This window comes from Melospiza georgiana, chromosome 8, assembly GCF_028018845.1.
Source record: "Melospiza georgiana isolate bMelGeo1 chromosome 8, bMelGeo1.pri, whole genome shotgun sequence".
Taxonomy (NCBI): Eukaryota; Metazoa; Chordata; class Aves; order Passeriformes; family Passerellidae; genus Melospiza; species Melospiza georgiana.
Genome location: NC_080437.1, coordinates 23,813,247 through 23,841,223, shown reverse-complemented (window position 1 = coordinate 23,841,223; position 27,977 = coordinate 23,813,247). Strand labels below are relative to the sequence as shown.

Here is a 27,977-nt window from a genome sequence, read left to right as displayed (position 1 = left end):
GAGGCAGGCCAGCATCATCCAGGGAACGCAGTGAGCCCTGTGCCCACACTCCCTGCCAGGGTACCAGGGACATGAGGGGACAACTCCCCTCTGCCTTGCCCACGTCAGCCTGCTCCCATGCTCAGATGTAAGTGATCAGGACAGCTTCAAACCGAAAAGTCATTTTATTGGTACCATACATGACTCATAAATGGCACAAACTATGGAGGGGAGGAAGGGAAAAAAAAAAAAAAAAAAAAAAAGGAAACAAAAAGGCATTACAGCGTGCCCATGGCAGTGAGGGCTCTGCACCTTCCACAGCAGCCGTGCAGCATGGCATGGAGAATCGTACCTTAACTGTGATGCAGAGCCCCCCTCCCTGCCACACTGGGCTCCCACTCCTGCCTGTAAAGGGGCTGTGGGGACCCCTGTGCCTGGGGGTCTGCGGGGCTGAACCCTCCAGCTCCAGCCTGCCCATGGAGGGGCCCAGGAGCCAACACAGGCATCTCTCCAGGGATCTTCAGCTTGAGATCACGGCAGGGCTGACTCAAGGCTCTGTCTCCCTGCCCAACCACATGGACAGCAGAAGGAGAGGACACACAGGGTGACCCCCACCCCACCTCAGCAACCTCCTGCAGTCTCACCCAGGAGTGGGCAAAGCATGGAGTGAGTGCTAGTAGCACCCCTGCAGCAGCCAGAGCCCTGGCACAGGCAGGCCCTCAGTGACACCTGCCAGCCCCAAGCCCCATGGAGCAGTGGGACACAGACTGTGGGATCCCCAGCAGGGAACTGGGGGTGTCTGACAGAGAGAATGGAGTGCACCCCTCACTCCCCCAAGCTTCAGGGCTGCTCTGCCTGCCCCAGGCTCCCTTACGCACGCAGACAGACACACAGACCTCTCGCACACACACTCTCACACACACTTATACCCCCACTAGGGCAGTCCCCTCCCACAGCAGCACTTGCTGCAACCCCACCATGGGGCATGCCAGGGTGTTCCCACAGGCAGCCCAGACTCCCACCTTCCCCCAAAACCCCACTCCAAGGCTGCTGGGGTGAACTGGTTAGTTAGCACAAACACCCTCCCCCGGCACCTCCCATCTTCTCCTTGGAAAAAGCCTTGGAAGGGATTATTTTTTTTCTCTTTTTTTTTTTTTAAACCAAAAAAAAAACCCCAAAAATTATTATTTTTCTCATCGTTTCCCCTAACATCAATGGAGGCACCTGCTCTAGTGATAACACATTGAAAGAACAGTATCGTACACACTGTCTACAGCGCGGAAATGTACAAGCACGAGGTACACGAACCCGAGGGGGGAGCAGGGACAACAGCACACAAGATTTACATTGAGAAGAGAGGTGGGGGGGCTGCCCCCCCGGGCCTCTGGAGGGATTAGAAAGGAAGTCTGCAAAGTCTCTCCTTGGTTTGAAGCTCTCCGAACTGGATATAAAATGAGACTTCCAAGAGAAGAAGCCTGTACAAAAGTCAGGACAGGGTAAAAGGGTTCAGGACAGGAGGGGGGAATGGGCAAGGGGGCTGAGGGGGTATTTTTCCATTTTTTTTTTCTTTCTCTTTTTTAAACTTACAATTTAATAATATTATTTTTGTTTTCTTAAAAAAAGACAAAAGTAGGAGGTACCAGGAGCCAGGGGTTGCAAAGAGGCCCCAGGCAGACTCACGCAGGGTGGAGGGGAACACAGGGGCTGCAGGCAGGGAACAAGGGCACCGGCTGCTCCAGCAGAGCCGCGGGTCCTCCGTGCCCTCCAGCCCCCCACCACGCACTTCCTATATACAAGAGTCCCCCCATGGCTGTGCTGCGCCCTCGCTCTGGGGAGCGAGGGGAAGGGGAAGGTGCAGGAGAGTGGGAAAATGCGACAGGGCCCTATCCTCAACACCATCCCAGCACTGCAGGATCTGACCCTGGCACAAGGAAGCTCCGTGGCAGAGCCCGAGGCACAGGGAAGGCTTTCCATCGCTGCCCCTCCCAACCAGCCCCACCTTGGACAGGGGATGTGCAACCCCACTGCAAGTGGCTGCTCAGCAAACACCAACCACAGGGCCCAGGGAGGAGGAGGGTCTCTGCGCTGTGCCAGACCCCAACACATGGCATCCGGTAACGCCAGCTGCTGCCAACACCTCCCCACTAATTCCCCCTCGCTCGGCAGGGAGGGGTTGGGCATGTTGGGACAGGGATGAGAAGCTCTCTGGGCAAGAAGCAGAAAAGAAGAGCGGAGGGGGAGTAATGAAGCTACGGCCCCGGAAACCCACCCTGCCCTGGGGTCCGTCGGGGAGGCGGGCGTGGGGTGCGGGGAGGCGGCGGGGGTGACGCTGGGGGCTGCCTGCCCGGTGTGCGCCCCATCGTTCACGCGGCACTGATCCGCCCCCGGTACCTCGCCGCTTCCCAGTCACTCTCCGTTGCAAATGTACAGGTAGATTGGTTGGGACTGAGTCCACGGGGCGGCGGGGGGGCCGTTACTGCGACGCCTGTGACGTGGGGTTCTCTGACTTGCTCTCCTGGCTGGAGGGCGGTTTGCTGTTCCAGGGGCTGTTGGCCCCCAGCGCCGGCGAGTTGTTGAAGCTGTCCTCGTCATCGATGCCGTTGGCGGCGTCAAACTGCGTGTTCTCCAGCCGGGTGATGAGGCGCTCGTCCTCGTCCCCAAACTCCCCCCCCATCAGCGTGGGCTCGCCTACCACCATCACATCCTGAAAGGGGAGACGGTCCCGAAACATAATCGAGGTGGGGGGAGCCTGGGCCGCTAGACCCCCCTCTCATCAGCGCAGCCCCCTCTCCCCAGCTGTAGTGCCACTTCCTCATCTCCACTGCAGAACCTGAGCTTGGGCACTGAGTGGGGCAAACACATCCTCACTCCCTTGCAGGAGAGCAAAGGGACTCGGGGAAGGCAGCTGGGACACCCCCTCCTTCTTTTCCCCACCACATGGGAAGAACTGGGGTGGCTCAGATACGCAGTCCCTGGGGGCCTCCCCCTAGCAGCTCCCAGGGGCAGGGGCAGGGAACCCTCCCCTCCATCCCAGAGCAGGAAGAGAGAATGGAAACGGGATGCTTACAGGTACCTGACTGGACAGGGCAAAGGTGCTGGCTGGGCTCTTCTTCTTGCTGTTGCTGTTGTTGGTGTTTCCCCCACCAGAGCTCATGGTGCTGCCCCCTGACATCTTCCTTTTCCGGCGCTTGCTGGGCTGCTGCCGTGCTGGCTCGGCTGGTGAAGGATGGAGACATACATGGTCAGTGCCAGCAAGAGGAAGCTGGTGCCCCCCAGGCCCTTTTATGCAAACCCTACCTCTTCAAGGAACACATTCCCCCTCCAGGGAATATCACCACCCTCCTCACCTCCACAGCTCTGCTGTCCTCCTAGACCAGAGGACAGGTGAGGGGGCAGGAACATTTCCACCCCTGCTTTGCTTTCCACAAGCAGCTGGCAGCCTCAAGGCAGGGAGCACTGGCTGCCTGCAGCCCTGCTCTGCCCCACTGGGAAGGCAGACCAGCATAGAAAGAAGCCAAATGCCTGGTTCACCACCCCCAGCCTTATGAAACAAAGTCAAGAACAGCTCTGGGGCTGGGAGAAGCCTGCACTGACAGGCAGTCCCAGCAGACAGTGTGAGACTCACCGGGAGGAGCGACCATCCGCTGCCACTTCTGGAAGAGGCAAGTCTTGAGGCAGTCCCGGGGACTGAGGCTGTAGGTCTTGTGCCGTGACATGAGCTCCTGCATTGGTTCTAGGATTACACAGAGCTGCAGAGAGCAGAGAGACTCTGGGTTAGACTGCAGTGCTCTGAGCCTCAGCCAAATGGAGACCCCATAACCCTAACCCTACACCTCTACAGGCAGACGTCTGTGCTGCAATCACCCAAGTCACGCCGTGGGTTTTTGGGATTTGGCAGACCCACTGCCCCATAGCTCTCTACAGCGCCTCTGCAAGATCCCTTTTGCAAAGCCAGCCTTGCAGCCTACCCACACGCCCCAGGGCAGCAAGGCATCAGGCAGCTGAGAGCACAAGATGTGGCAGAGCTGCAATCCCCCTCTTCTCGCACACTTACTCGGAGGTAGTTGAGTGTGGAGTTTGAGAGCCCACAGCGTGTGATGTTCTTGGATAACTGGTCCAGCATCTGGGGATCCTGTGCCTAGGAATGAGAGGGACAGAAGGCTCAGCTGCCTCCAGGCTGGGAACAGCCCTCCCGTGCCCTGGCCCGTGATGCAGGACTGAGTTGAGGTCCCCCACCTGCAGGGCAGCCTGAGGAGCTCACAGCCCAGTGTTGCCCATGCCCAGGGGAGCTCCTGGAGCTGTACTCACATGCATGGCAAGGATGCTGCGGGGAATAAGTTCTCGATGCTGGCGGATGCTGAAATGCCACGTCTTTATCCTCATCATGTCATCAAACATGAACTCCAGGTAGAGCCGCCCCTCCACACACACCTGGGCAGGCAGGGCACAGGGTCAGGCACAGGCTGCCCCAGCTTCCCCCAGCCCAGAGCCCCTGGGAACCCCCTGCTGCACACTGGAGCACACTCACAGTGGCTCGCCTCTGCCTCTCGCAGAATCCATTCCCATGAGCCCAAAATGCACAGCCCCGTGGGACTGCAGCCACCAAGAGGGCACAAAAAACCAAGGCAGGAGGGCAGCAGAAGCTGCGGGTGCTGGCAGTACCTGGGTGAACATGGGCTTGCCGTGCTGGGTGACCATGGTGCACTGGTCACAGTCCAGCGAGACAAAATTGTTGTGGAAGGATTCCTTGGGGTGCTTGAGCACGTAGTACAGCTCTGTGGCTCCCCCTTCAAAGATGCTGCGGAAGTAACGGGGAATCAGAGTCCGGCCAATCGCTGCAGCAGGAGAAAGAGGAAAATAAGGTCAGTAAGGAATGTACATGAAGAGGGTCCCCCCATACCTTCTGGCTGGAAATAGCTAAGCTCTGACATGCTACCCACATCCCCCATAGCACACACTGTCTCCTGCTGAAGGGCAATGCCCCTAGGAAGGAGGGCTCAAGCTGGTACTCACTGTATCTCTTTGGTCCATCCTCCAAGCAGAAAGTGATTGTTAACATGGCGTCATCCTCAAAGAACTCTGTGGTAAAGGCATCCCACCACAGATTGTCACATTCCTGGGGATAGCAGAGAGATGCTAAGTTATAGGGAGGAGAGAAAGACAGACAGACACTGGCTGCCTGGCACAGCAGCCATGTGCTCAACCCAGGGAAGACTGTGCACCAAGCTGAGTGCTTGGAGACGGGGGTGACAAGCCCTGTCCCATGGCCACATGTGGGAGAAGGTGGTGGGGGTCCCCACTACTGAAATACTGCCCTGGCCAACCCTCACCCTCCCAGCTGCCTACCTCTGTCCAGTTCTGCAGCCGCTTGTTGAGCTCAAATATCCTGTAGTCGGTCTGGTTCCCGTACGGCGTGTGCCTCCTGCCCAGAGAGCACAGCAAGCCATCAGAGGGGAAGGCAGCCACAGGCTGTGGAGGGGCCCTGGGCCCACAGGGGGAACACACAGAGCCCCTCCAGGGCTGGCAGAGTCTGAGCAATCCTCCCAAAAGCCCCAGCCAGACAGCATGCTGGCCATGCTGAGGCACCCCCACCACAGGTATGAGCTCCCCCCAGGCAGGGTCCACACCAGCCCCCCATGCTTACCCGATTCCAGGCTCCAGGTACGTTGGTGGGTACATAGGAGTAGGTCTAGCAGTGGAAAGAGATGCAGGCATGTCAGTGCTAGCAGGGATCTCCCTGCTCATTCCCTGGCTACAGCAGGCAGTCAGACTCACTGGAGCTGAGTGACTCCCCACAGTGCAGACTGTACTCTGGCTGCCAATATTTGATAGCCCCATGGGGCGAGCTGTAGCCCAAAACTGGGCTCTGATCCCACAGCATTGGCTCCTCCACCCCTGAGACCTAGCCAACTGCTCCTTGGGGACATACCCAGCTCCTCTGCAGTATTGACTAGTGCCAGGCAGGACAGACATTGAAGAAGGGGCTGTTTTGGCAGGAGCTGGGAGGGCTCCCTGTCACTCCAGGGGCTTGATCAGGCAATGGGCTTGGCCTGACAGAGCTCAAGACCTGGAAGCTTCCTTCATTCCAAATAGCACTCATTCTCAACCACTAACACCTGTGCCTGCTCCAATTCCCTCTGCTCTTGTGCTAACTGAACCCCATGCACTGCAGTCTCTGTCTGCTGCTGGGAAGCACAACACAGAGACAGACCCTGGGGTGCAAACTGCAGTGTCCTCAATGTTGCAGACCCCTCCCTGGGCCCCAGCTCACCCCACATCTCGATCCAGCATGGTGCCTGGGTGGAAGGGGGGGAAGGCGTTGCCGTTCGGGGGCTCCTTTGGCGAGTACAGCTTGAATGACTTAGAGGAACAGCCTGGAGAGAGAGAGAGGGGACCTGAGTCAGTCGGGGCACCCTGCGAGGAGAGACACACTGCTGCTGCGAGGAGGAGGAGGAGGAGGCAGAAGGATGCACTCCATCAGCACAGCCCCATCCCTCCTCTGCTTCCCCCCAGATGTCAGCCTACTCCCTTCATCCCACACACAGCTCCAGGCCTCCCCTGTGCAGGATGGAACTTACAGGGTCAAGGCTGAGCTCTCAGGATCAGCAGCCAGAGGGGCCCAACCACATCCCAAGGGTTTCTCACCAGTACCCAAAGTTTGTCAGTTCTCAGCTGGCTGGGCTCTGGGGATGTGCCCGAGGGGGACACTCCAGCTGGTGAGCCTGAAGAGGGGCTGGGCCACAGCCCTCCCTCCCACACTGCTCCTAATCCCACTGACCGACCCACCCGGGAATCACACAGGATCTTTCCGCTGACCTTTCTATCGTCATGGTGACGGGTGAATAATTGCCCAGAGGGATGGATGGCGGGTCCCCAGGCAGCCACCATCTGCCGCTCAGGCAGGCCAGTGGCCACCCGGATCCAGGCGGACAGACAGATCCCATACGCCAGCCCCCAGCTGCGATCAAACCACCCCAAAGCCTCACTGCCCACCAGGGCAAAGGACAAAGAGCCCAGAGAGGGGCATGGGGTGTGATGGGGTCTGCAACAGAGCACACGATGTGTGAAACCAGCACACATCCTGAAAGCAACCTGGGGGCGCCCAGACCTGCCAATAGGAGACACCAGGTATGGTGGGCAGAGCCAGCCCCATCCAGGCTCCTTAGGGGCAGTCAGGGGCTCCCACACTCCCCAGCCCACTGGCACACAAGGGCAGTTCCCGGCAGCAGCGGCTGCCAGCAGCGCTCCCGAGCCCCGCGGGGCCGGCAGGACCCGGCACGCCGCGCCAGGACGCTGCTGAGGCACGCGGCTCCCTCCCTGCCGGCAGGCAGGCGGGCAGACGGGCTGACCTGGATGGGCGCAGCAGTGGGCGAGCTGCCAGGCAGCTCCGGCTCCACCGGCTCAGCCGGCCCTGCCGAGCACAGACACGTCTGCCCCGTCCCGCCGCAGGCGCGGCCCCGGAGCCGGCCGTGCCGTGCCGTGCCGGGCTACTGCGGCGGCCGGGGCCAAGGCGGGATCCCCATCGGTTCCCGCCCGCACACAGCCCTCCGACAGGCACTTCCCAACGCCCACCAGCCGCCAGGACTGCCACCCGGTACTGCAGAAAGCCAACCCGGCGTCCCAGAGGTGCCAGACACCACTGCCCCCCGGGCTCCACGGCCACGCTGTGCAGAAGGGTGCTGGGACAGCATCGGAGCAGCAGCTCGACTGTGATGGATACGGCAGGGGAGTAAAGAGCACCAGAGTCAAGGAAAGCAGTGCCACCAGCACAAGGACTCAAGATGTCCAGCTTGTTGCAACAAAGAGCTCATTAGCCAACAGAGGTGAATAACCAAGGCATCACCTTCGCCCCTGCCCAGCCGTCTGGGACCCCAAGTCAGCAGTCACAGGGATTGCACACACTGCTAGCAAGGGCTGGTCAAAAATGGAAGGGGTCACCCTCCCGAGCATTAAATCCAACTTGCAATGCGGGAAATAGGTGTTTTACTTCTTGATTTTCTTGGGGCCTTTTCACCACGTTTCCCACAGCAGCTGAAGCCAGCCTCTCTCCAGCACTCACCAGGATCTACCAGTGCTGTGGGGCTGGAGCCAGCCCAGCCACTCAGCCGTGGCTCACTGTTCCCACTCCTGCCCGCCTGCAGTGAGGATAAGTGGGACATGGCACAATTTCTCATATGGCTGCTAACAATGTCGGCCCCTTGCTCTTACTGAATGTTTTCATAGATAAAACAATTTTTAATAGCGAGTTCAGGGCTAGTCAGTTGCTGCTGCAGAGGAATTTTTGCTTTCTGCTTTATCTACAGCAATTTGTGCATAACAGACAATAATTCACCCCAAACTGTACTAGAAACACAGCTTTTCTATTTCCTCCATTCTGTTGTTATACAACATGATGCTGAAGCATGTTCAGCACATAGGAAACTTCCCAAAATTCCCAAACTTCTGTTGAAAACAAACCAATTTATTAGGCAGAGACAGCAGCGGCTGATGCACTGCTTGTTTCTGGTCATCATGTCCTGAGGGGCAGAAAAAAATCAGACCCAGCAGGTCTCATCCTTCAAGTCTTTGTTTTTATTCACTGATGAGACATGGGAAAACTAAATTCCCAAGGCTTTTTGCTATCCTCAGTCCCTATCTTGTTTTTCAGGGTGCAGGAAGGTCTCCTGGGGTGGTGAGACCAGGGAGACTCATCACTCTCCATCCATTGTGCTTCTCACGCTCTTCCCTAGCTCCCTGCTGCTGGAGACGGGACAGAAGACAAGCCAAGCCATCACTTCTACCCAAGCCTCCATTTCCATCCTGGGCCTTTCCCAGTAGGTTAATATGGAGACACCCTGCTTTTGGAGCTCTGAGTGACCTGTGCCAGATCTACAGGAGCAGAGAGAAGCCTGTTATGTGATCTCAGCAAGACTGGCATCCTGACTAAGTATTATTTTTACTGCAGCGTAAAATATGTCACTGGATTCAGTGGTTTGAAATAACACTAACAGCCTTAGGATTTGATACAAGCTTTCCAAATTCTACATTCACTATTAGACACACTACACACATTACATGAAGTAACACAATTACTTTACAGCAGCAGGAACACCAACTTTTACCCACACATAGGCCATGCTGCCTGGTCCAGGACATCCTTCCATCACCACCTATTTTGTTCACACTGCCCCAGCTGCCTGCAAGCCCTGTCCAGCCAGGTGCAGTGACACAGAAACACAGATGTGGCCTGTCCCAAGCACCTGGTCCAAGCTGCTGTTTCTGCCTGCCCCTGCTCTGCCTCCTGCTCTGAGCACAGGACCTGGGCAGGCCTGGTGATGCAGGCAGGCTTGGTGCAAACAGGGATGCTGCCTGGTGGCTGAGCACGCAATGCCCATGTGGAACATGAGGCAACAGGAGATGCTTCCTGCGGCTGCTCACAGGTGCTGGCCCAGCGACACAAAAACAGTCAGCAAGGGAAAAAATCAGGCTGACGCTGCAGCTGGTGAGCTACCGGCCCAGGCAGGTCTGGGCAAACAGCACAGTGCTCGTGGCCAGGTGGGAGGGAGGCTCCATGGCTCCTTCTCAGCGTGGAGGTGCAGAAGGGAGCCCCGGGAAGGGATCTCACAGCTCAGCATCCTTGGCCGAGTCCAGGTCCACAGACCTGCCACAAAAGCGTGGGCAAGTCAACAGCTCCAGGTGGGCACCCGCCCAGGGAACAGAAGGCAGGTGCTCTGCCCGTGACTCACGTACAGCCCAGCACTGCCCAACCCTCCACATGCCTTCTCCTCTGCTGCTCCTACCTGAGAACTAGCAGCCCTTCTGGTGCACTGTCCGGTGGGTTTGCTGGAGCAGGAATGATTCACATCCTAGCCAAGCTCACAGAGCTGGGGAACATCAGATTTCCCAAGGCACCAAAAGCACAGTGGACACCTCACAGAGCCAACACAGCCAGGAGACAGCAGGGTACTGCGAGCCAAGACCAGCACCTTGGAGCTACCTGCCTGGGCAGGGGACATGGAAAGCAGGGAGAAAAGCCCTGCCTGAACTCCCATAACTGCAGTTCACCATCAAAGAGCAAAGAACTGCTGAGGACAAAGGCAAAGCAGCATCATCTTGCTCCTCCTATACCTGTGACTGCTGGCAGGAATCAGTGCCCCCCACCAGACAGGAGCCACCTCTATCTGGGCAGCCAGTGTGCTCTCTGTGTAAGCAGCAAAGCTCACCAAGAAGGCAGAGGCTAAAAACATAAATGATGAAAAAAATGAAAAAGTGGGGCTTGAAAGGGGCTGCAGGGTTACAGCTCAGCCGGGGAGTGTCCTGCTCCTCCCAGCAGCCCGGGAAGAAGAGGCCAGCCGGGCTGGTGCTTCCCGGAATGCTCTGTGCCTGCTTCCGTGCTGCCTAACGAGGCTTTAAAGTGTAAATAGCGGCATTGTTTCGCACGGCTGCCTCGATGGGGTGTGGGCGCCCTGATAGGGGAAGGAATACATCTTCCCAGGCCAGTACCGCTGGCATGAGGGTGGTATCTGGGACTGGGTGCAGGGCAGCATCTCAAAGAATTCACGTGGTTTTGCCCAGTGACAGTGCCTGCTGTCCGGGAAGTTGGCAGGGCTGGGAGGCAAACACGAAGTATTCAGAGTGACTGAGACAGGCAGAGGCACATGGAGCAGACCATGGTCTGCCCCCACAAGCTTGCCTTCACTCTTCTTTCTCCTTTTCTTTGGAATAGAGGGGACTGGGAGAGGCCAGTTGCAAACTCCAACGCTGTTGTTAAGCCCACAGAAGCCCAGGTGGAACCCACCAAGACATGGCCTGAGACATTATCAGTGACAATATCAATTTGCAGAAACCCCATTTGCTTTAAAAATGCACAACCGGTGAAGCTGAAGCTCCCACGAGGCTGGGCTTTCCAGGGAAGAGGAGATACCACTTTTGGAGGAGACCATGTGCCACAGACTCAGTGGCATCCAGAGGCTGACCCCAGCCAGGACATTGCCTAGCCCTGACCTGTCCCAAGGCAAAACCTGCATCGCCACCTGCATGCAGGGATTGCTCTCTCTCTTTTCCCATGCTGCACATCTGAGCCATCCACAGAGCTTATCTGGACCACAAGCTGCCTCCCTGCGCACACCACACCACGTGCATGGTGTTCCAGCCCCAGGTCAAATCCTGCAATATTAGTGCAAAAATCCCCCACAGCAGCACACAAAGCATCTGAACCCAAGGGTGCTCTTCTCTGCACAAAGGGTCACAAATTTAGGGGGACAGACAGAGAAGGGACAATTACCTGCAGCTAACTATTACAAAGTGACAATCCTGATGTAGGCAGCAAAGCAGTGTTATCTGAAAGCATCAGGTGAGGAGAACCTGTCCGGGATGTGGATTTACAGGTCAGGGCTCAGCGCAGTCCCACAGCCCCAGCTCTGCCAGGGTTCAGGGTCTCCTGCAGTGTCTAGGGACAGGAGGAGTCTCCCCTTTCCAATTTTCTTCCTCAGATGATTCAGACACATAGACAGGGAATTCTCCAGGAGGGAAAAAGGGAGAAAAGCACACCCTGCCAATTGCAAAACAGCCAGAAAATTGAATCACGTTCACGGCTGCAAGCCCCAGATGCAATCCCACAGATAACCCAGTTTCAGCTCCACTACTATCAACTTACCACGAGGCAGTCATTTCCTGCAACTCTCAGGGAAATATCCCACTGTCCCTAATTACTCCTTTCAGTTCACTGTCTCAAAGATGATCCATAATCAAACACTGTCGGTTTCAGCCTCAGAAATGCACCTTTCAAATTTTCAGACACTTTCCCTGTCTCCCAGACCCCTTCACCCAGGGGCCCTGCCACTCTCACATCCCACCTACAGCACGCATCGGTGCAGCACTGGCAAACAATGTCGTGTGGGAACCATGGGGCTGGAAAAAAACCCCTGTCAGCATACCTAGAATAAAAGCCTCCCGACAAACAAGGATTTTCATCATCAAAGATTTTCCAGGCTCTGTGGCAACACAGAATAATTCAGTTATAGCTAACCATGCCGATGGCCCTGCAGAACATGAAAGAACATGAAGCCAACATCCCCGCTCACAGCTGCCTGCCACGCACACGGTGGAGCAAAACTACACAGCTCTGCATGGTATTGTGAGCTTGCTGCTCAGGGCAGCCCTCCACAGAGACAAGATTTGCCCAGGCGAGCTGGAGCCGAGAGCCACGCTGCAGGGAAGGGACAGCAAGAGGCCGAGGTCTGTGCGTACACTGAGAGCGGGGGACGCGCAGCGATGCCCCGGCCGGCAGGACCCCCGGCGCCGCCGCCTCGGAGCGCAGGAGGCTGCCAGCCCCACGTGGCGCATGGAGACCCGCGATCCCGGGATGCACCGCTCCCCTCGCTCCCCGCGCTGCCAGGCGCCGAGAGCTGCACGCTGGGACGCGTAGTCTCCGGAGACGCGGCCCTGCCGCCGCCGGCCGCCTTGCTCCATGTTGCCTCCTAGGTGGAGCCCCGCAGCCCTGGCAGCCGGCCAGACGCCCGCTCCGGAGGGGGGAAAAAAGCTGGATAACTCCCGCGGCGAGGATCCAGCTGGCCTCGCTGGGGCAGCGTGCGCCCAGGGGCAAACCATGGCGCTGGTGTGCAGTGCCTGCCACAAGGTCTGGAGCGCTCACAGATGCCCATGGAGAGGAGGGGACAGTGCGAGCATGGCAGGAACCTTCTTAGTGCAGCTCACAAAGCACCTCCATTGCTTCTTCGAGCTGCCAGGGCAAGTCTCTGCCCTCCTGCTCAGGCAGAACTTCTCTCCTCTCAGTGCTTGGTTCAAAGGCAACATGGGAGTTGCTGAACAAGGGACAGGCAGGCTGCCGGTAGCACTGGGGACAGGGCAAATGCAGTGGTTGCAGGACTCCCACCTCTGAACAGGCCGCAAGTGTTGCCACTGGTGTCAGGCCTTTGGACAACCAGCAGGACGGGGCCAAAACCCCAGGAAACAAAAGGGTAGGGTCAAGCACACCTGCCCAGTGGTCCTGAAGGCACGAGGAACCCAGCCCCAGGGAAACCCTCTTACCCCAGCATCCCTGGTTACAACTCCACCCAACACAACAGCAACCCACGGGGCAGCAAAACCTCACTGCGGCAAGCGTGACAACCCACAAACACACACACAGAGCAAACAACAGCAGCAGCACTCAGTCCCCAGATCACCCAGAGGATGGGAGTTTTTCCAAGGGAGAGGACCACGAGAAGCGCTGTCTTGCTCTGCCACCACAGAGCACTTCAAGTTTGTCTTGTTAATGGACATGTCAAGCTCACACCAGTGCAGAGCTGCAAGCACATGAAAGAGGGCACACTGATAGAGACCACTCTGGGCCAAGCACTGCTGCCACCCTACCAGCCATGGAACAGGAATGGAGTCCTGGGGCTGGACTGGTCCATATCATCCTCTGCTCCTGCATCCTGAGGAGCTGGGCAAGCTCAGGGCCTGCAGCTATCGCTGCTCTCTGAAAAGAAGCTGAAAGAGGTTCCAGGTCCCCAGACTGGGGGACCTTTGCCTCAACTGAACTTCTGTGGCTTTTCACTGCCCTTTTCCTATCTTACATGGATTGTGACCTGCTCCCGGTGAGGAGAAAAGTCACCAAAAGGCAGCAAAACCTTTGTGCCACTAAACCTTCCAGCACCAGCCTGTCCCACTTGGATCACAAGTTTTCCACTTTGAGGCAACACAACTTTATGTCATTCTGCTCAGCAGTACTCACTCTTTAAGGGGTTCTGAGATCACAAACCTGGGATTTCTACAGGGAGTGGAAAGACCATATTCAGTTCAAACCTTAACTTCCCCCACAATGAGAACACTCCAATACCTAAAGGAACAAGGACACTGATATTTACTCATACTTGCAACAGAAGCAGTAAGAGTTGATACCTGACCAGCACTGGAGGAGTCGCTGCAAAACTGTCAGACAAGGTGCTACTGAAAGCACGTGGAGAACAACTGGGAAGCCCCTGGGAAGGGGTGTTTGCTCTCACAACTGCCCGGCCCAGCCTCGAGCAGGCTCACTTCCTTCTCCTGGTGAGAAGAAAGCAGGTGACAGTTTGCAGTGTGGGCTAAGCGCACACTGTGTGCCCCCAGAAGGTGACTCCCTGTCAGACCCCACAGCCTTGCACCCCTTTACTCACACCTCACCCTGAGAGCAGGTGACACCTCTGGTTTTGGCTCCTGCTGCGGCACTGGCTTTGGCTAGGGACAGGAGTTGCTCAGCAGGTTCCTGCCTTGGTGCCTGCCAGCTAAGGCTGCAGGGATGGGATTGGGGCTGCCCAAGCCAAGGGAGCCCCAGGAGTGCTTATCACCCATCCCTAGCGGGCGGGCTGGCAGGGACTACCAGGCCAGACACCCGAGATGAGGGCAGCCTACCACAGCAGGCTCTACCAAAGGGGCTCGAGGAAAACACCCGCCAAGCTAAGACACCCCTCCACAGCTCTGGCATGCATGCTGACTCCTGGAGTTGATGAGGCTTCCCCACTCCCGAGGATGCTGTGCTCACCCTCAGCTTGGTCCCCACTTCTGGCTGGCCCAGGTAAAGCCAGTGCTTTGTCTGCCAGGGAGAATGAGCCCCCTATGCCCACGGCCCCCTGAGCCTGGACCCCCAGCAAGGCAGCTTCTGAAAAATGTGTGGCCCTCATGTGTTTGCACCTCTTGGACCTTTTATTCCCCTTGCACCCGTGGGAGGCTGGCGGGACCCTGTGAGCTGCGAGCCAGGATGAAGTTACAGCAAGCAGTGAGGTGCGGCAGGCGAGCAGCCCCAAGAGCCGGGCACTGGCCCCGTGAACCCCGTGACAGCAAAGGCAGGGGGAGCAGGAGGGCGTGGGGCAGCTGTCAAGGGGCTTCGGAAGGGGAAGGAACCCGGAGAAGAACAAAGGGAGATGCGGGCTGGGATGGAGCAGGGCACGGCAGGGCATGGGGGCCGCTGGCAGCACCCCACCAGGCTGGGGGTGCCGCTCCAAAAGCCAATACGTGGTGGAAAGAAAGGGGAGCCAGGGGAGGGGAGGAACACCACAGGCAGCGAAGGGGAGGCCACACATGGGAGCTAGAGGGGAGGGAACGAGCTGAGGGGCCAAGGATGCACTGAGCAGCTGGGGAGGGATGAGGAACGGGAGAACTGGGTAAGGATGGAGAGGGAAACCGAGGAAGGAGAGAGGAGCTGAGGACAGGGAGAGCCGAGGAACAGGGGGAACAGAGAGCGGGCAGGGGGCTGCCGCGGGGACCCCGGGCCGTACGGGGCCCCGGTGGGGAGCGGCGGCGCGGTGCGGCCGCGCACAACTTCGCAGACGCGGGGGCGGCGCAGGCGGGACCCCGGCCCTCACCTCCGCCGCCCGAGCGGGGCCGCCACCGGGGTGGGGGGGACCGGGAAACTTCCGCGGGGGGGCAGGGGGGCGCGGGGGGGCGGGGTGACTCACGGCGCGGCGGCGGGCGGGGGTCCGGCGGCGGCGCGGCGGCGGCGGGCGGGCGGCGCGGGGCCGCCGCGGGGCGGGGCGGGCGGGGCGCGGGGCGGGGCGGGGGCGCTTCCTTTGTCTGCGCCGCGGCCGGGACCACAATGGCTGCGGCGGCGGCGGCAGCGGGGCCCGCTCCCCCCGCACCGGCTCCCCCGCCCCGCGCCGCCCGGGGGCCCACGGGCCAGCGGTGACGCCCGAAAGGGGGTCCCCGGAGAGCTGTCCCCCCCCGGCCCGGTGCCGGTACAGGCACTCCCCGGGATGGGGATCAGGGAGCCGCGTCCCGCTGAGGAGCCCGGCACCAGCCGGGGCAGGGATTCTTTCCCTACTGCGAAAGTTTGAATAAAAATAGACCTTCTCCCTAGCTTGGTTTCGGGGTGTCTGAAGTTTTTTCAGGATTTTTTTTCTTTTTGAAACTTGTTTCCCTTTCTCTCAGTTTCAGACGAGAAAAGAAAAATACAACCGGTTTGTTTGGGAGGGGGAATGAAAAATAAAATGCTCCAGTTTGCAATTGCCATCATACCCCCAGGGTCTCCCTTCCTTGATAAAACTGCAACCTCTTCCAGTTAGAAGATTTTAGAAAAAAATCCATTATGAAAATTTCCGTTATAAAAAAAATATCCATTTTTCCCATTCCCCTTCTGCCCCACATCTGCCCTTTGCAGCTTCTCCTGCCCTGGCAAGTCAGACTGGCACAGACCTCTGCTGCCAGCCGGCAAGCCCAGGATCTCAGTGCACGCACACACACACAGACACACACGTGTGTGTGCTGGTACAGCTCACCCTGCACACTTGCGCTGCTGTTCAGGCCGATGGGCTGGCATGCACTCGCATGCCTTCCCAAAGGCCTCCCGGCACAGCCCGGCTGGGTGTGCACCCGTGCCTGGGGCATGCACACCCTCCCACATCCCCCTGCTTGCAGGGCCGGGCCCGCTCCTCATCCCCTCCCCGAGCCCTGGGGTAATGCAGGTACAACCAGTTGGATCCTGCCAAGCACACTCGCTTCCCCCCTCCACCGAACAGAGCAGAAAGGGCTGGTGCAAATCCTCATCCATGAGGTTTTGGGGGCTTCCTCCCCTCCGTGCTTGTGCACACCCAAAGCCTTGCACCTGAAGAGTGGGGGCAGCTCCCTGCTCCCCAAGGATGTGGCTGTCTGGGACCAGCACTGCAGAGGGACAGGCAGCATCCCTCACTCCTGTCCCCCACACTCATCGGCTGAGTAGGCTCCAACCCTGTCCTGCTCCACATTGCACCACCATGATTTCCCCTTCCTCTTGCAGGCTACCCTGGAAGCATCATTTTCCACAGCCACATGGCTAAATAGACTAAAACTCTTTGTAAACCCCAGATTTACAGAGAAAACAATTCACTGTAAACCTAAAACCTCTGTGACACCCTACTCTGTGAAAGGCACATGCAGCTGGAGGTACCCATGCTCTCAGTGCCTTGATAACTGGACACAGGGATGCTGTGAGTGCCCCAGCATGCCAGCCCTTCACTGCCGTGTCTTCCTGCCAGCCCAAATCTTGTGGCACTGGGTGAGATGGGGCTGCAGCATGCTGACCCCCACCATCATTAGGCCAAAAAAAGTTCTGGCTGTAATGCTGGTGACAGCTACGGGATGGCACAGCTCTCCTGGCCAAGACTGCCATTAAACGCAGTCCACCCGCACCCCATTCCCACTCCAGGCACAAAGACACACAAGGCACAACCACCCACCAGCACTGAACACCATGCTGCTACTGCAAAATACTGCAAAACAGTGAAAAAAGGGTCATTTTGTCCCCATATTAGAGACTCCTGGCACCAGTGCCGTGGCCAGGGGATCAGAGAGCAGCCCCCATTCATCCCCAGGCCCCGTGCATCCACAGCAAACATGCCTGGAGCAATTTATCCCGGGGCTCAGCAGCCCTCCGGGACTGCTCACGTGTCCCTGCTCAGCTCTGACGACAGCGCTGGACTGGTCCACGTGGCTGCAGCAGCCCCAGCTGTTTATGGTTATAGCCGAGTTAATAATTAAATAGATGCTGGATGGAGAGCAGAAGGGCTGGGATGCAGCTGGGAAGCGTGTGTGGCAGCAACGGTGTGGGGGAGCCCCCTCCTCACCAAGCACTCATGTGAGCGGAGCACAGGGCTACCCAGTTTTTGTGCTAGGGCACTACATCCCCCAGATCACAGCCTCCACTCTCCCCCTAGCAAGGGCCCCATGCCTGCCTGGTCTCCGCAAAGTGCAGCCCTGACCCAACACCTGGTACAGGTCTCAGCCCAGGGAGCTGGCAGCAGCGCGAGAGCAGGAGTGAGCACAGGGAAACGGATGGGAAGAGCCTGGTGGGGACCGGGGTAGCCAGGGGATGCCCAGGTGTCTCTGATCCCTGTGGCCATGGCTCAGTGTGCCTGCAGTGTGCCTGAGGGATCCCAGGCGAGCAGGGCAGGAGGCAGGGCATGCTCACACCGACTCCCGGCCGAGGCCCTGGCAAGAGCAGGCCTAGAGCAGGGATGTGGGCACGCGCTTACATAAAAAATAATAATAAAAATCTGCTAGCTCTGCAAACAGCACAGCCTGTACCGGGAGATGGACTGGCCAGGCACTTCCAAACCTCACAGACTTGTCCAAAGAGCAGCCAGACCTGGGCACCATTGCACACATGCAGATGCAGCCTGCAGCACAGCATGCATCCTGGAGCCCCCCCTTTCCAGAACACAGGAGCCAACCCTGCAAATCCTACCATCCTTCAAACAGAAATATGCTTTGTTTCCCTGTTTCTCAAGGAGGGGCTTCTTTCCTCCCTAAAGCTATGCATGACCAGATAAAAAGGGAGTTCTGGAGCAGGAGGGGCCCCTGTTTTTGGCTGGAGAAGCCACAGATCCATCTCTCCAGAGGAGGTTTGGGGGAGGCTGGAAACTACATGGTGAGTCATGCCAGGCAGGCAGCAGATCCTGGGGGCTCCTGGGATTAACCCTTCGAAGCCAGAACCACTTCCAGACACCCAGAGACAGAAATAAAGCCAAGGGGCTGGGAAAAAGCTGCCAGAGCAGGATGAGAAGTTACAGGGCCACATCTTGAGCATCCTGCATGGGAAAGAGAAATCAATCTGAATATGGGAGCAGTGGACAAGCAGCAACCGAGTGCATGCACTATCCTCTCCAAAACAAGAGGATGTGGAGAAAGGTTACAGAGGGGTGCAGAACCCCAGAGTGCATGAGGTTCACATGGGGTGTCCACCCTCACATCACACCTGGTTCTGGTGTCATGGGTCACCCTCAGCACCACTGGGCTGCCCAAAGGCTCCAAGGGGAAGGTGCAGTCCACAAGCAAGCTTTGGCACATCCTGCTAGAATGGGGTTTCCCCATGGCACCAGCACAGAGAAATGCCCCACAGTGTTCCTGCACCGTCCCTGAGACATTGCAATGCACGTCCTGCAAGAGCTCAGCCCCAGCATAGCCACCCACAGCAGTGAGCCCCAGTTCCTCTGCAGAAGCCCGGGGCCAGCCTGCCAGAGCTGCAGGGTTTTAAGGCTCCTCCAGAGCCTCCAGGTGGATTCTCTCATGTTACAAGAATGGCTCGTTTTACAGCCCCTTTCCTGGCCTGGGAACCCACAGCAGGGAGGGGGTGACTTGCAGCATGGCTGCACAGCTTCAGAATCCTGTGCCTGCCCTCTGTCCCTCAAGAAGACCAACAAGGGACAGGCACTGCTGCTTCAAAGACAACCAAAGCAGAATCCTCAACACCCAGCCCTGCAACTACAGGAACTCAGCTCTGGTCAGAGAGCATCCTGGTCTCTGTCCCACTGTTCCCCCTGCATTTCCTCCACTCTTGTCTCCCAAGCCACAGAGGACCCTTGGCATCCATAAGAGATTTACACAGCTAGGAGCTGCCACCCACCAAACCCCCCCAACTAAGGCTGCCATCCCTCCTGGTACACACATGTCACTGTGCCCTCCCACAGTAGAAGCTCCCCTGGGAGAAGGTAAGGGACATCTTACAGGGCCACGGCTGTACATGGTTGACTCGAAGCAGGTAACTCCAGCAGCTAAGCCCACCCCCTGCCACCCCCCTACACGGTGCTGCTGAACACTCCGGAGCAGCTCTCCGAATATAGCAGCATCAAATAGCTCCATCAATAATGCATTGCTTCTGCTTCCTCTCACTGCCGTGTTTTTGTTGCTAACATGCGTGTCCTTCCTGTTAGCAGCTGCCTCCTCCCCACCAGCTAGGCCAAGCAGGGACACAGCCACGGTGGGATGGTGATGGCAGCTCCCACAGCTCCAGGTCCAGTTTCTGTAGGGATTGACATAGAGCCCCATCTATGCCACCCGGGGGCAGCCTGGGGTTCTGGGGGGAACCCTGCCACCGTCCAAGCCTCCTGCTGCGCACGCGCTGGCAGCGACGACGGCATGCCGTGGCTGCCCAAAGGATTTGGCAGGGGCACCAAGCTGGGAGGAGCATAAGGACATCTCCCCAGCCTCAGCAGGGAAATGCCCCTCTGCAAGGACTTCTGGCAGCCTGGCACTCCCCGTACCCATGCAGCACCCCCATTCCCAGCTCCACGCAATGCCGCACCACATCAGCTCCTCCGGCAGCTCTGTGTTGCCATCCCCAGCAGGGAGAGAGCTCCCACTGCCGTGCTCTGGCCTGCCCCTGCCCGCAGCTGCCCCGGGCTCACCCCGGGCCCGCCCTGGGCCAGTCGAAGCAGGCAGGTCGGGGTGCCTGGACCTGCCCCATGCCCAGCAGAGTTGCATGCCTGCAACGCCATGAGCTGCCATGGGCTCCTAGTAGAGAGGCAAGAGCTGGTGTAGGCACAAGCTGGCACCCACCACCCTGCAGCTATTCAGAGCATGCAGGGGCAACCTCTGCCCTGGAGGGCAGACCCCCAGGCTGCACAAGACCTCGGTTGGAGGAGAATGCACATAGCAGAGCAGAGTTTGGTACAACTGGCTGGTGTAGAATGGTCCAGCCAACACCACCAATGTCCCAGCTTGGCTTGAGCTGCAATCACTATGTACAGCCACCTGAGCTGTACTGCAGAAACCTGGCTGCATACACAACACCTGTCCCTTGGTGTGTAGTAGAGGGCCTGAGGCTGCTGCTCCTGCAGAAAGCAGGGGCCCTCCCACCCCCTGCGTGCCACCCTCTCAGCCACAGGTCCATCCTGGGGCACAGGCACCGTCACCTTGGTGCAGGGTAAGCTCTGCTACCTGACTGTGGGTTCTACAAAGCCGGGGCAGAGAGACACCCTGCAAAAGCGGGGCTGAAGCTACATGCCACAGGGCCCCCCAAAGGAAGTGGCAGCAGAGGGGTGTGGGCAGGGTGTTATCAGTCGCCCTGCGGGCAGGGCGGGTCAGGGCTGGACAGGGGCCAGCGCCTGCCACAACGGAGATTACACCTCGGGTTTAACGTTCATCCCCATCCATGACCTGCCCAGGAGAGAAGGGGGTGGGCTGCACTGGGAGGCTGGTCTGACAGCTTTAGAGACTCCTGAGCTCCACCAGCACTCCTGCTCAAAAGAGACATCCAACAATGGTGCACAGCCCACTTTCCCACACTCCCATGAGCACGCAGCAGTGAACCTCCCAAAAACCTGCAAAGCATCACCCCTGCTGCAGCCACCCCAACCGTGCCCAGCAGAGATCCTGCGAGAAGGGCAGACTACTGCCAGTATCCCCGCTCCAGGTGGGGCACAGGAGCCCCCTGGCAGCCCTGCCTGCTCCCCAGCACCCTCCCCCCGGCACCGGCAGGAAACCGCAGCCGCAGCCTGCGGGCAGCTGATAACGGTCACCCAGCCCCATCCTGCCTGCACCCACCAGCCGGGGAGCTGTCCCCACACCCACTGCTCCCAGGCCCAGGGGTGCACCCACACTGTGCACAACAGCAGCCCCAGGGCCCAGTGTCACCCTGCACAGAGCTGGGAGCTCTCGCTGATAGTGCAGCTGGGGCACCAGGACACACCAACAGTTGTTGTGCATGGGCACCATGCTCCCAAGTGTCCCAGCATGCTTCTGGAACACCATGCAGAGCAGACTCATGCCTCACGTGTTCTAGCAACATGGATATGGCGGGAGAATCTCAGAGCAGATTAGGGGAGGAGAGGGTGGCATGAAATCCAGTGATCTGACCCAAAAGGGATGGGCAGGGGACACTTGAGCTGCTTCGGCTCCTGCCCTGCCGGGGGCACACAGCCACCTGGCCAGTGCATTCCGGGCCACAAGGTACCTCCCTGCCCTGGAGGCCCCATCCCCCAGGGGCATCCCCTCACTCCCAGGGGAGCAGCTTTCACAGCAGTTTGTGCCGAGCAGGTAATAACATTCCTGGAATAAACCTGAGGCCCAGTGCAAACACACGGTGCAGAACCGGCTGGCATTGGTGTGGCACTAACCCATGCAGGATTCTCCAGGCAAATCCCGGGTGAGCTCACAATGGCCCCAAGGAGTGCTGTGATGGTGCCTCACACCAACAACAGGACCCCTGAGGAATCCCCTCACTGAGCACCAGACAGCCACAAACCCATCACAACTTTGCTACAGCATGCCAGAAGTGTGCAGGCAATGCAGCACACACGGTATCAGTGCCAGGCACTGTGTTGCTGAGGGGGACAGGGCAAGTAACACGTTTCATCCAAACATCACTGGTAACGTGAAGAAAGCCTGGATTAGAGCGCACCAATATGCACAACGAGGCCTCGGAACCCCTACTGCTCCCCTCCTCCCCAGCAGGCCCGGGGCACCCCAAGGTGCCAGGCACCCCGGGGCTGTTTGGGAGCCAGAGCGCACAGAGGTCAGGGCTGCCTGCCCCCCCGCCGCGGCACTCAGCCCGCTCGCTGCCATCCCTTTCCCAGCGCATCTGTCGCAGAAGGCATGTGGCACAGCTCGGCCTCGTGACAGTGGGGGATGCACGGCGCCAGCTCGGCAGAAGGGAGGGATACGGCAACGGGCCGTGGCCCTGGCTGGACGTGTCCATGCCGGGACCCAAAGCATGTGCCCTGGAAAGCTCTCCCTCCAGCCATAGGCGTGCACAGGCTAGTTCTCTGCAAGGTGTCCCAGGGAAGGTGCTGACCTTGGGAAAGTTGCCATCCCTGCCATGAAGCTGGAGCCAGCCCCGCAGGGAGGGAGAACAGCTCTACTCTGCTTTGCTTCCCTCCTCCCCCCCTGCACTGACACCATCACTACAGGGGGAAAAACAATGATAATAATAAAAATAATTAAGGAGTAAAGTGCAGAGCATGCTGGGAGAGTGAGAGGTGGCCCCAGGGGTCAGGGCCCCGCTGGGGTCTGGATGCCAAGACCTGTCTGCCGGCCCTGCTCCAAGCAGCCCTGGGCACAGCACCACCGGCACCAGCACCAGCCAGCTGCTGCCCCAGCCGCTGCCACCTCCTCTCTGAGCCCATTACGCTCTTGCTGCTCACCTCTCCATATGTGAGGTGGGGGGCAAAGCCCCCCTCAGGCCTCCACTTGCCCCAGCAGCTCCCCGCTATCCTCGGGGACAAGAGTGCACCAGCCTCCCAGCTGAGCAGACTCCCTGCTCCAAAGCTCTTGCAGAGGGGAAGAAAGGAGCAGGGAAACATCTCCGGAGGGGTGCAAGAGGAGCTGCAGTGGGGCAGGAGGCACCCCCAGGGATAGCAAGGAGTACATTATCCCTCTGGGAGGGCACAACTTGGAAGGGGGGCAGCCAAACCCCCCCCCCCGGCAGCAGCTCCCAAGCAGGAAACTCCTCCAAGTTAATGCAGCCCTGAAGAGCAGCCTGGGCAGAGCGGCTCATTAAATGTTTCTGGCTGGCGGGAGGCCAGCGGCAGAGCTTGTTTTTTCTATATTCCGATAAACAGTCCGGGGAGGGGAAGGGGGAGGGGGGCGCAGGCTCTCGGCGTGCCACCCAGCCCCAGCGGGGGAAGACGCGGGGGGCACATGGACATTGCACGGCAACACCGCACAGCAGCCTCGTGTCCTCCCTGCCCTGGGGCAGCGGGCAGGGGCGGCACGGGGGGGACACAACACATGAAGCCATTCACAGGGATACTCCCAGGTGAGGGCTGACCCCACGGCTCCCTATCACCGCACCGAGGGAGGACCCCCCTCTTTGCATCCACGAACATGCCGATGACATTCCCAGTGGCGTGGGGCCAGCTCCCGGGGAATACGAAGGGCCCCCCGTTGGCCGTCGCACGGCCTTTGCCCCGCCGCGGCGGGAGCCCCGCCAAGGCTGCGGGTGTCGGAGGGTGCCGTGCCCCGGTGCGGGGTGCCTGCGGGGCGGGTGCTGTGGCTGCTCGGCCTGGCTCGCAGGGAGGTTCACGTGACTTTCTGCTTGAGGAAGCAGCGCTCTGGCAGCTTCCAGTGGGAGATGGAGGAGGAGGAGGAGGATGGGGGAAGGGGCCGCCTGGCTTCATAGAAACACGGCGGCGAGGCGCAGGCAGCGCAGGGGCGGGGGGCCGCCGCGCAGGGGCACCCCTTCCCCACCCCGCTCATCCAGCTGCAGACCCCTGGGCAGAGGCGGCGCCGGGGGAGGCACGGGGACCGTGTGCTGTCACAGCGCCCCACTGCCTCCAGCAGCCCCCCAGCATGGGCTCCTGGCCTAGCAGGAGGCTCTCTCGGGACCACAGGGATGCTGCCACGGGAACTCAGGACCATCCCCGCTGTTCCCTCACAGGGAACCCATGTGCCAGATGCCCAGGGAAATGGCAGAACCTTCTCCCCAGGGCCCCCCAAACTTGGCTCCCTGTCTGGCTGGCCAGCGCTACAGGGACCTGGTGCTGGACAAGGTTCCAGCAGCCCTCCGGGACCCCTGCCTTGCCTTGTTCCTGACACAGCAACGTTCGGCACGCAGCAGCAGGCGATGCAGCCAGGCCAGCTGCCCCAAACCTGCCCCCAAGCCCAGGCGTGCAGATGAGTATCCCTGCGGCAGCACCCTCCCAGGTGCTGAGACCTCACCAACTCATCACACCTCCTATGTAGTCCGGCAGCCTTGCCAGCCCGCAGGCTCCAGAATTAGGAACAAGCTCTCCAGCAGACACCCCACAATGGCCATGGTGGGGGGCCGTACAGCATCCACGTCCACCCGCAGCACTGGCAAGCCTCTGCAGGGACACCATGCCTCACACCTACACGGGGAGCTGTGGCACCCCACAGACCTATTGCTCTGGCCACAGGGGTACTTTGGGGTCACTCTTCACAGTGCCACCTGCATGCCTGCCCAATGCCCCTGCAGCACTCTGCCAGTGGGGTCCCATTTCCAGGCTGGTACCAGCACCCATGTGCTCTTGGGTCCCAGATCTCTTAGTCCAACAGATCTCAGGATCCATGCCATAGGAACCCCAGCACCTATGCCATAGAGTCCTAGCCTCACAACCACATCGTAGCACCCATAACCATGGGGCTCCAATCCCACAGTCAGACCCAAGTGTCCACGCTCTAGGGACTCCAGACCTTCAGCTGGATTCCAACAGCCCGTACCATGGGGACCTCACCCCCATGGCTGGACCCAATAGCCACACCATAGTGACTAGGACTCCAGTGTCCACACCTTGCTGACACCCATAGCTTATCCCCAGCACCAGCACTATGACCAAACCTCAGCATCTACACTGAAAAGCCCCCTGTGTTGTAGTCAGCTCCCAGCAGCCATGCCCCAGGAACCCAGCCCCATAACCAAACCCCAGCACCAAGGCCACAGAGACCCCAGCACCAGCGGCAGATGCCAGCACCAATGCCATGGAGACCCAGCACCAACACTGTGAAGACCTCAGCCCCACAGCAAGATCCCAGCACTAATGCCATGCAGTACCAGGGACCAATACCATAGAGACCATCCCCATAGCTGGACTCCACCACCAATGCCTTCAGAGATCCCAGCATTAATGCCACGGAGACCCCAACACCAATGCCACGGAGACCACAACACCAACGCCATAGAGACCCCAGTCCCGTAGCTGGAGATCTCAGCCCCAAAGCAGGACAGCAACATCAATGCAGTGGGGACCCCAGCCCCACAGCCGGACACCAGCGCCCATTCTTAGGGGACCCCAGCCCCACAGCCAGACCCCGACACCACTGGGGCGCCCACCCCGTAGGTGGCCCCCAGCTCCCCACCCAGCCCGATGCCGCGGGGACCCAGCCCGAGGGGCAGCCCCCGCCCCGCCGCCGCGCACTCACCAGGGCATGCACAGCCCACTGACATCTTCACATGCCTGGCCCGGCCGGGGGTCGCTGCGCGCTGCCCGGGCCGCGGGGGTCTCGCATGGGCGGCGCGCCGCGGGCTCCGGCGCGGCGGGCGGCGGGTAGCGCCGCGGCCAGAGGCTGGCGGGCGGGCGCGCCGCGAATCGGCGGAGCAGCGGCGGCAGCGGCAGCAGGAGCAGCGGCGGCGGGGGCGGTCGGGGCGGGGGCCGCGGCGGTGGAGCGGGAGCGGGGGCGGGGGCGGCTGCGCCGGCGGCGGGCGGGTGGGGGCGCCTCTGCGCGTGCGCGGGGCGTCCCGTTTCCCCCCCGCCGCGAGCGCGTGCGTGTTGCGTGCGTGCGCGCACCCCCCGGCTCGTCGCTGCCGCCGCTGCCCCGCTCGCACGCACGCGCCCCCCCCTCCATTCCCCCCTCGCTGTGAGGGGCGGGGGGATCCCGGTGTGTGACCGGGGGGTCCGTGAGGGAGGACACGAAGGGAAGGACGAAGGCTCCCCCCTCCGCTCTGAGGAGGCTCTCGGCGCTGCCCCCTGGGGTTTGCGGCCGTCGGAGCGGGGGTAGCGCTCTCCCCAGAGCCCCGTGTGTGGGTGAGGGTTCTCAGGGCTGCGGGGCTCCCGGGGGCAGCGCAGGGCTGAGGCTTCCGTCCCCCCCGGCCGGGGCTGCTCTTCCCAGGGCCTGAGGGGGACTCAAGCGGAGGGACGAGTGCTCAGGGACCCACGCCCGGGGTGGCCGATGAGCGCCCCGGGTGTCTCAGGGCAGCTTGTTGGGGTTTCCACCTGGGAGGCCGTGGGGACGAGTAGAGGACGCCGCGGCTGTTCCGCATGGAGGAGCCTGCTGAAGGCTTGTGCTTTTTGGGACCTTGCCAGTCCCCCGCCCCGGGGCACGGGAAAGATACGGCGCTGTGGAGGTTGTGGGTGGGAAGGAAGGGGGCAGAGAGGGCCGGAGGGCAGGAAAGAAGGGGGTTCGCAGCAGCGCTTTGCACAGTCAGAGCGTGAGCTGCGATTGCTGTGCCTTGTGCAGCAGGGGATGGCAGAGGCTGCTGGACAGGAGGCTGGGAGCTGCTCTGGTCAGTGCTGCACCCTATGTTGGAGAGATGTGACAGCATCCCGGGTGAGGCTGGGGACCAGAGAGATGCCAGGGCAGAAGGAGCAGAGTGCCATACGGACAGGGTCTCAGGGGGACACCCACCAAGAGGACCTCACCAGGGATCCTGGCCCAGCCCCACGCAGCTCTGCTCCTGCACACCAGCTGTAGGGACAGAGCCCAGTCTGCAGAGGCAAGCAGTCCCTCTACTGCCCTGCCAAGATGCAGCCCCAGCCCCACGATGGGAGTGGCACCCTGGGCTGAGCAAACTGCCCCAGGGAGCCAAAGTCTTCTCTTCTCTCTGAAGGGCCAACTTCAGCCATCTGCTCCTGCCTGGTTGGGACACACATTCCTCTTTACTGAGCGGAGTGTCCTTTAAGCATTACATGGTTTTGAGACTCTCCTTTTCACGCTGTGCCTATTAGCCCTGAGCAAACTGCCCACCCTGGGTGCTGCACAGGCTGAAACTGGATGGCCCTGAGCAGCATCTGGCTGTGCCTGGCCAGGGAGTGGTCACAACACAGAGAAGGAAGGGAGGGGAGCCAGGGATGTAGAATGCGCATATTCCTTTCTGGCTTGTTGTTTGTTTTTCTTGTAAACCGGCAGGAATGCCTGGTGTTGCCCTGTGCCAGGAGTGCATCCCTGCTGGGGATTGTACTGGGGGAGGGAGATAACTGCAGGTGGGACTCCCTGTGGTGACACTCCAGGGACCCTATGTGCAAGGAATATGGTTCCACTTTACAGGATGCACACCAGGCCAGGCTTGCTCTGTCAGAGATCAGCCTTGTTGTGCCGCAGGGTCCTGCCACACACAGGGACAGAGGGATTAGGCAGGTCAGTGTATGCCCTGGATGTGCCCAGGGGAGAGGACATGACAGCAAAGGAGGGTGTGGCCCAGGATAAGGAAAGCTGCAGGGCTCCAAGGGGAACGTTGCTCCACATCCCTGTCAGCAGCTCTCTGGGTGCCAGGTTATAGACAGCTTCTCCTCAGGCCAGTGGACAGAAATGTTGACATTTGAAAAGTGACTTGTTCCTTAACCACATCTGGGCTGCAGAGAACCTGGAACACTTGCCCAGCCTCCTCTGCAGTGCCAGAAGCAGGTGCTGGCCTGAGGAGCCAGTTACATCCAGCAAAATCCCCCACACCCCAGCAGTGTGCTCACATTCACCCATTGCAACAGGTGTGCTCTGCAGCTCTCAGACATGGATCCATAGCCCTGAAGAAGGACACAGCCACCTGCCTGCTGCTCAGACAGCATTTTGCCAGATACAAGTGTTGGTGAGAAGTGCTATGGGTTCCTTGGATGAGGAGGTGG

At 59.7% G+C, this 27,977-nt stretch overlaps 1 protein-coding gene across 2 annotated transcripts; it reads right to left on the bottom strand.

The window, feature by feature from the left end:
• Positions 1 to 145: 145 nt before the first annotated feature.
• On the bottom strand, positions 146 to 25,660 carry LDB1 (LIM domain binding 1). Of its 2 annotated transcripts, none has more exons than XM_058028864.1 (11): positions 25,564 to 25,660; positions 6,251 to 6,353; positions 5,624 to 5,668; positions 5,326 to 5,401; positions 4,993 to 5,095; positions 4,642 to 4,814; positions 4,288 to 4,410; positions 4,034 to 4,117; positions 3,605 to 3,728; positions 3,047 to 3,195; positions 146 to 2,683 (listed from the first exon to the last, which is right to left on the bottom strand). In XM_058028864.1, the coding sequence occupies exons 1-11, from the start codon at positions 25,586 to 25,588 to the stop codon at positions 2,453 to 2,455; spliced, it is 1,236 nt and encodes a 411-aa protein (XP_057884847.1). In that variant the 5' UTR covers positions 25,589 to 25,660; the 3' UTR covers positions 146 to 2,452. The 2 variants fall into 2 exon arrangements, with proteins under 2 accessions (XP_057884847.1, XP_057884848.1); XM_058028865.1 differs by having other exon boundaries at positions 3,053 to 3,195.
• Positions 25,661 to 27,977: the final 2,317 nt, after the last annotated feature.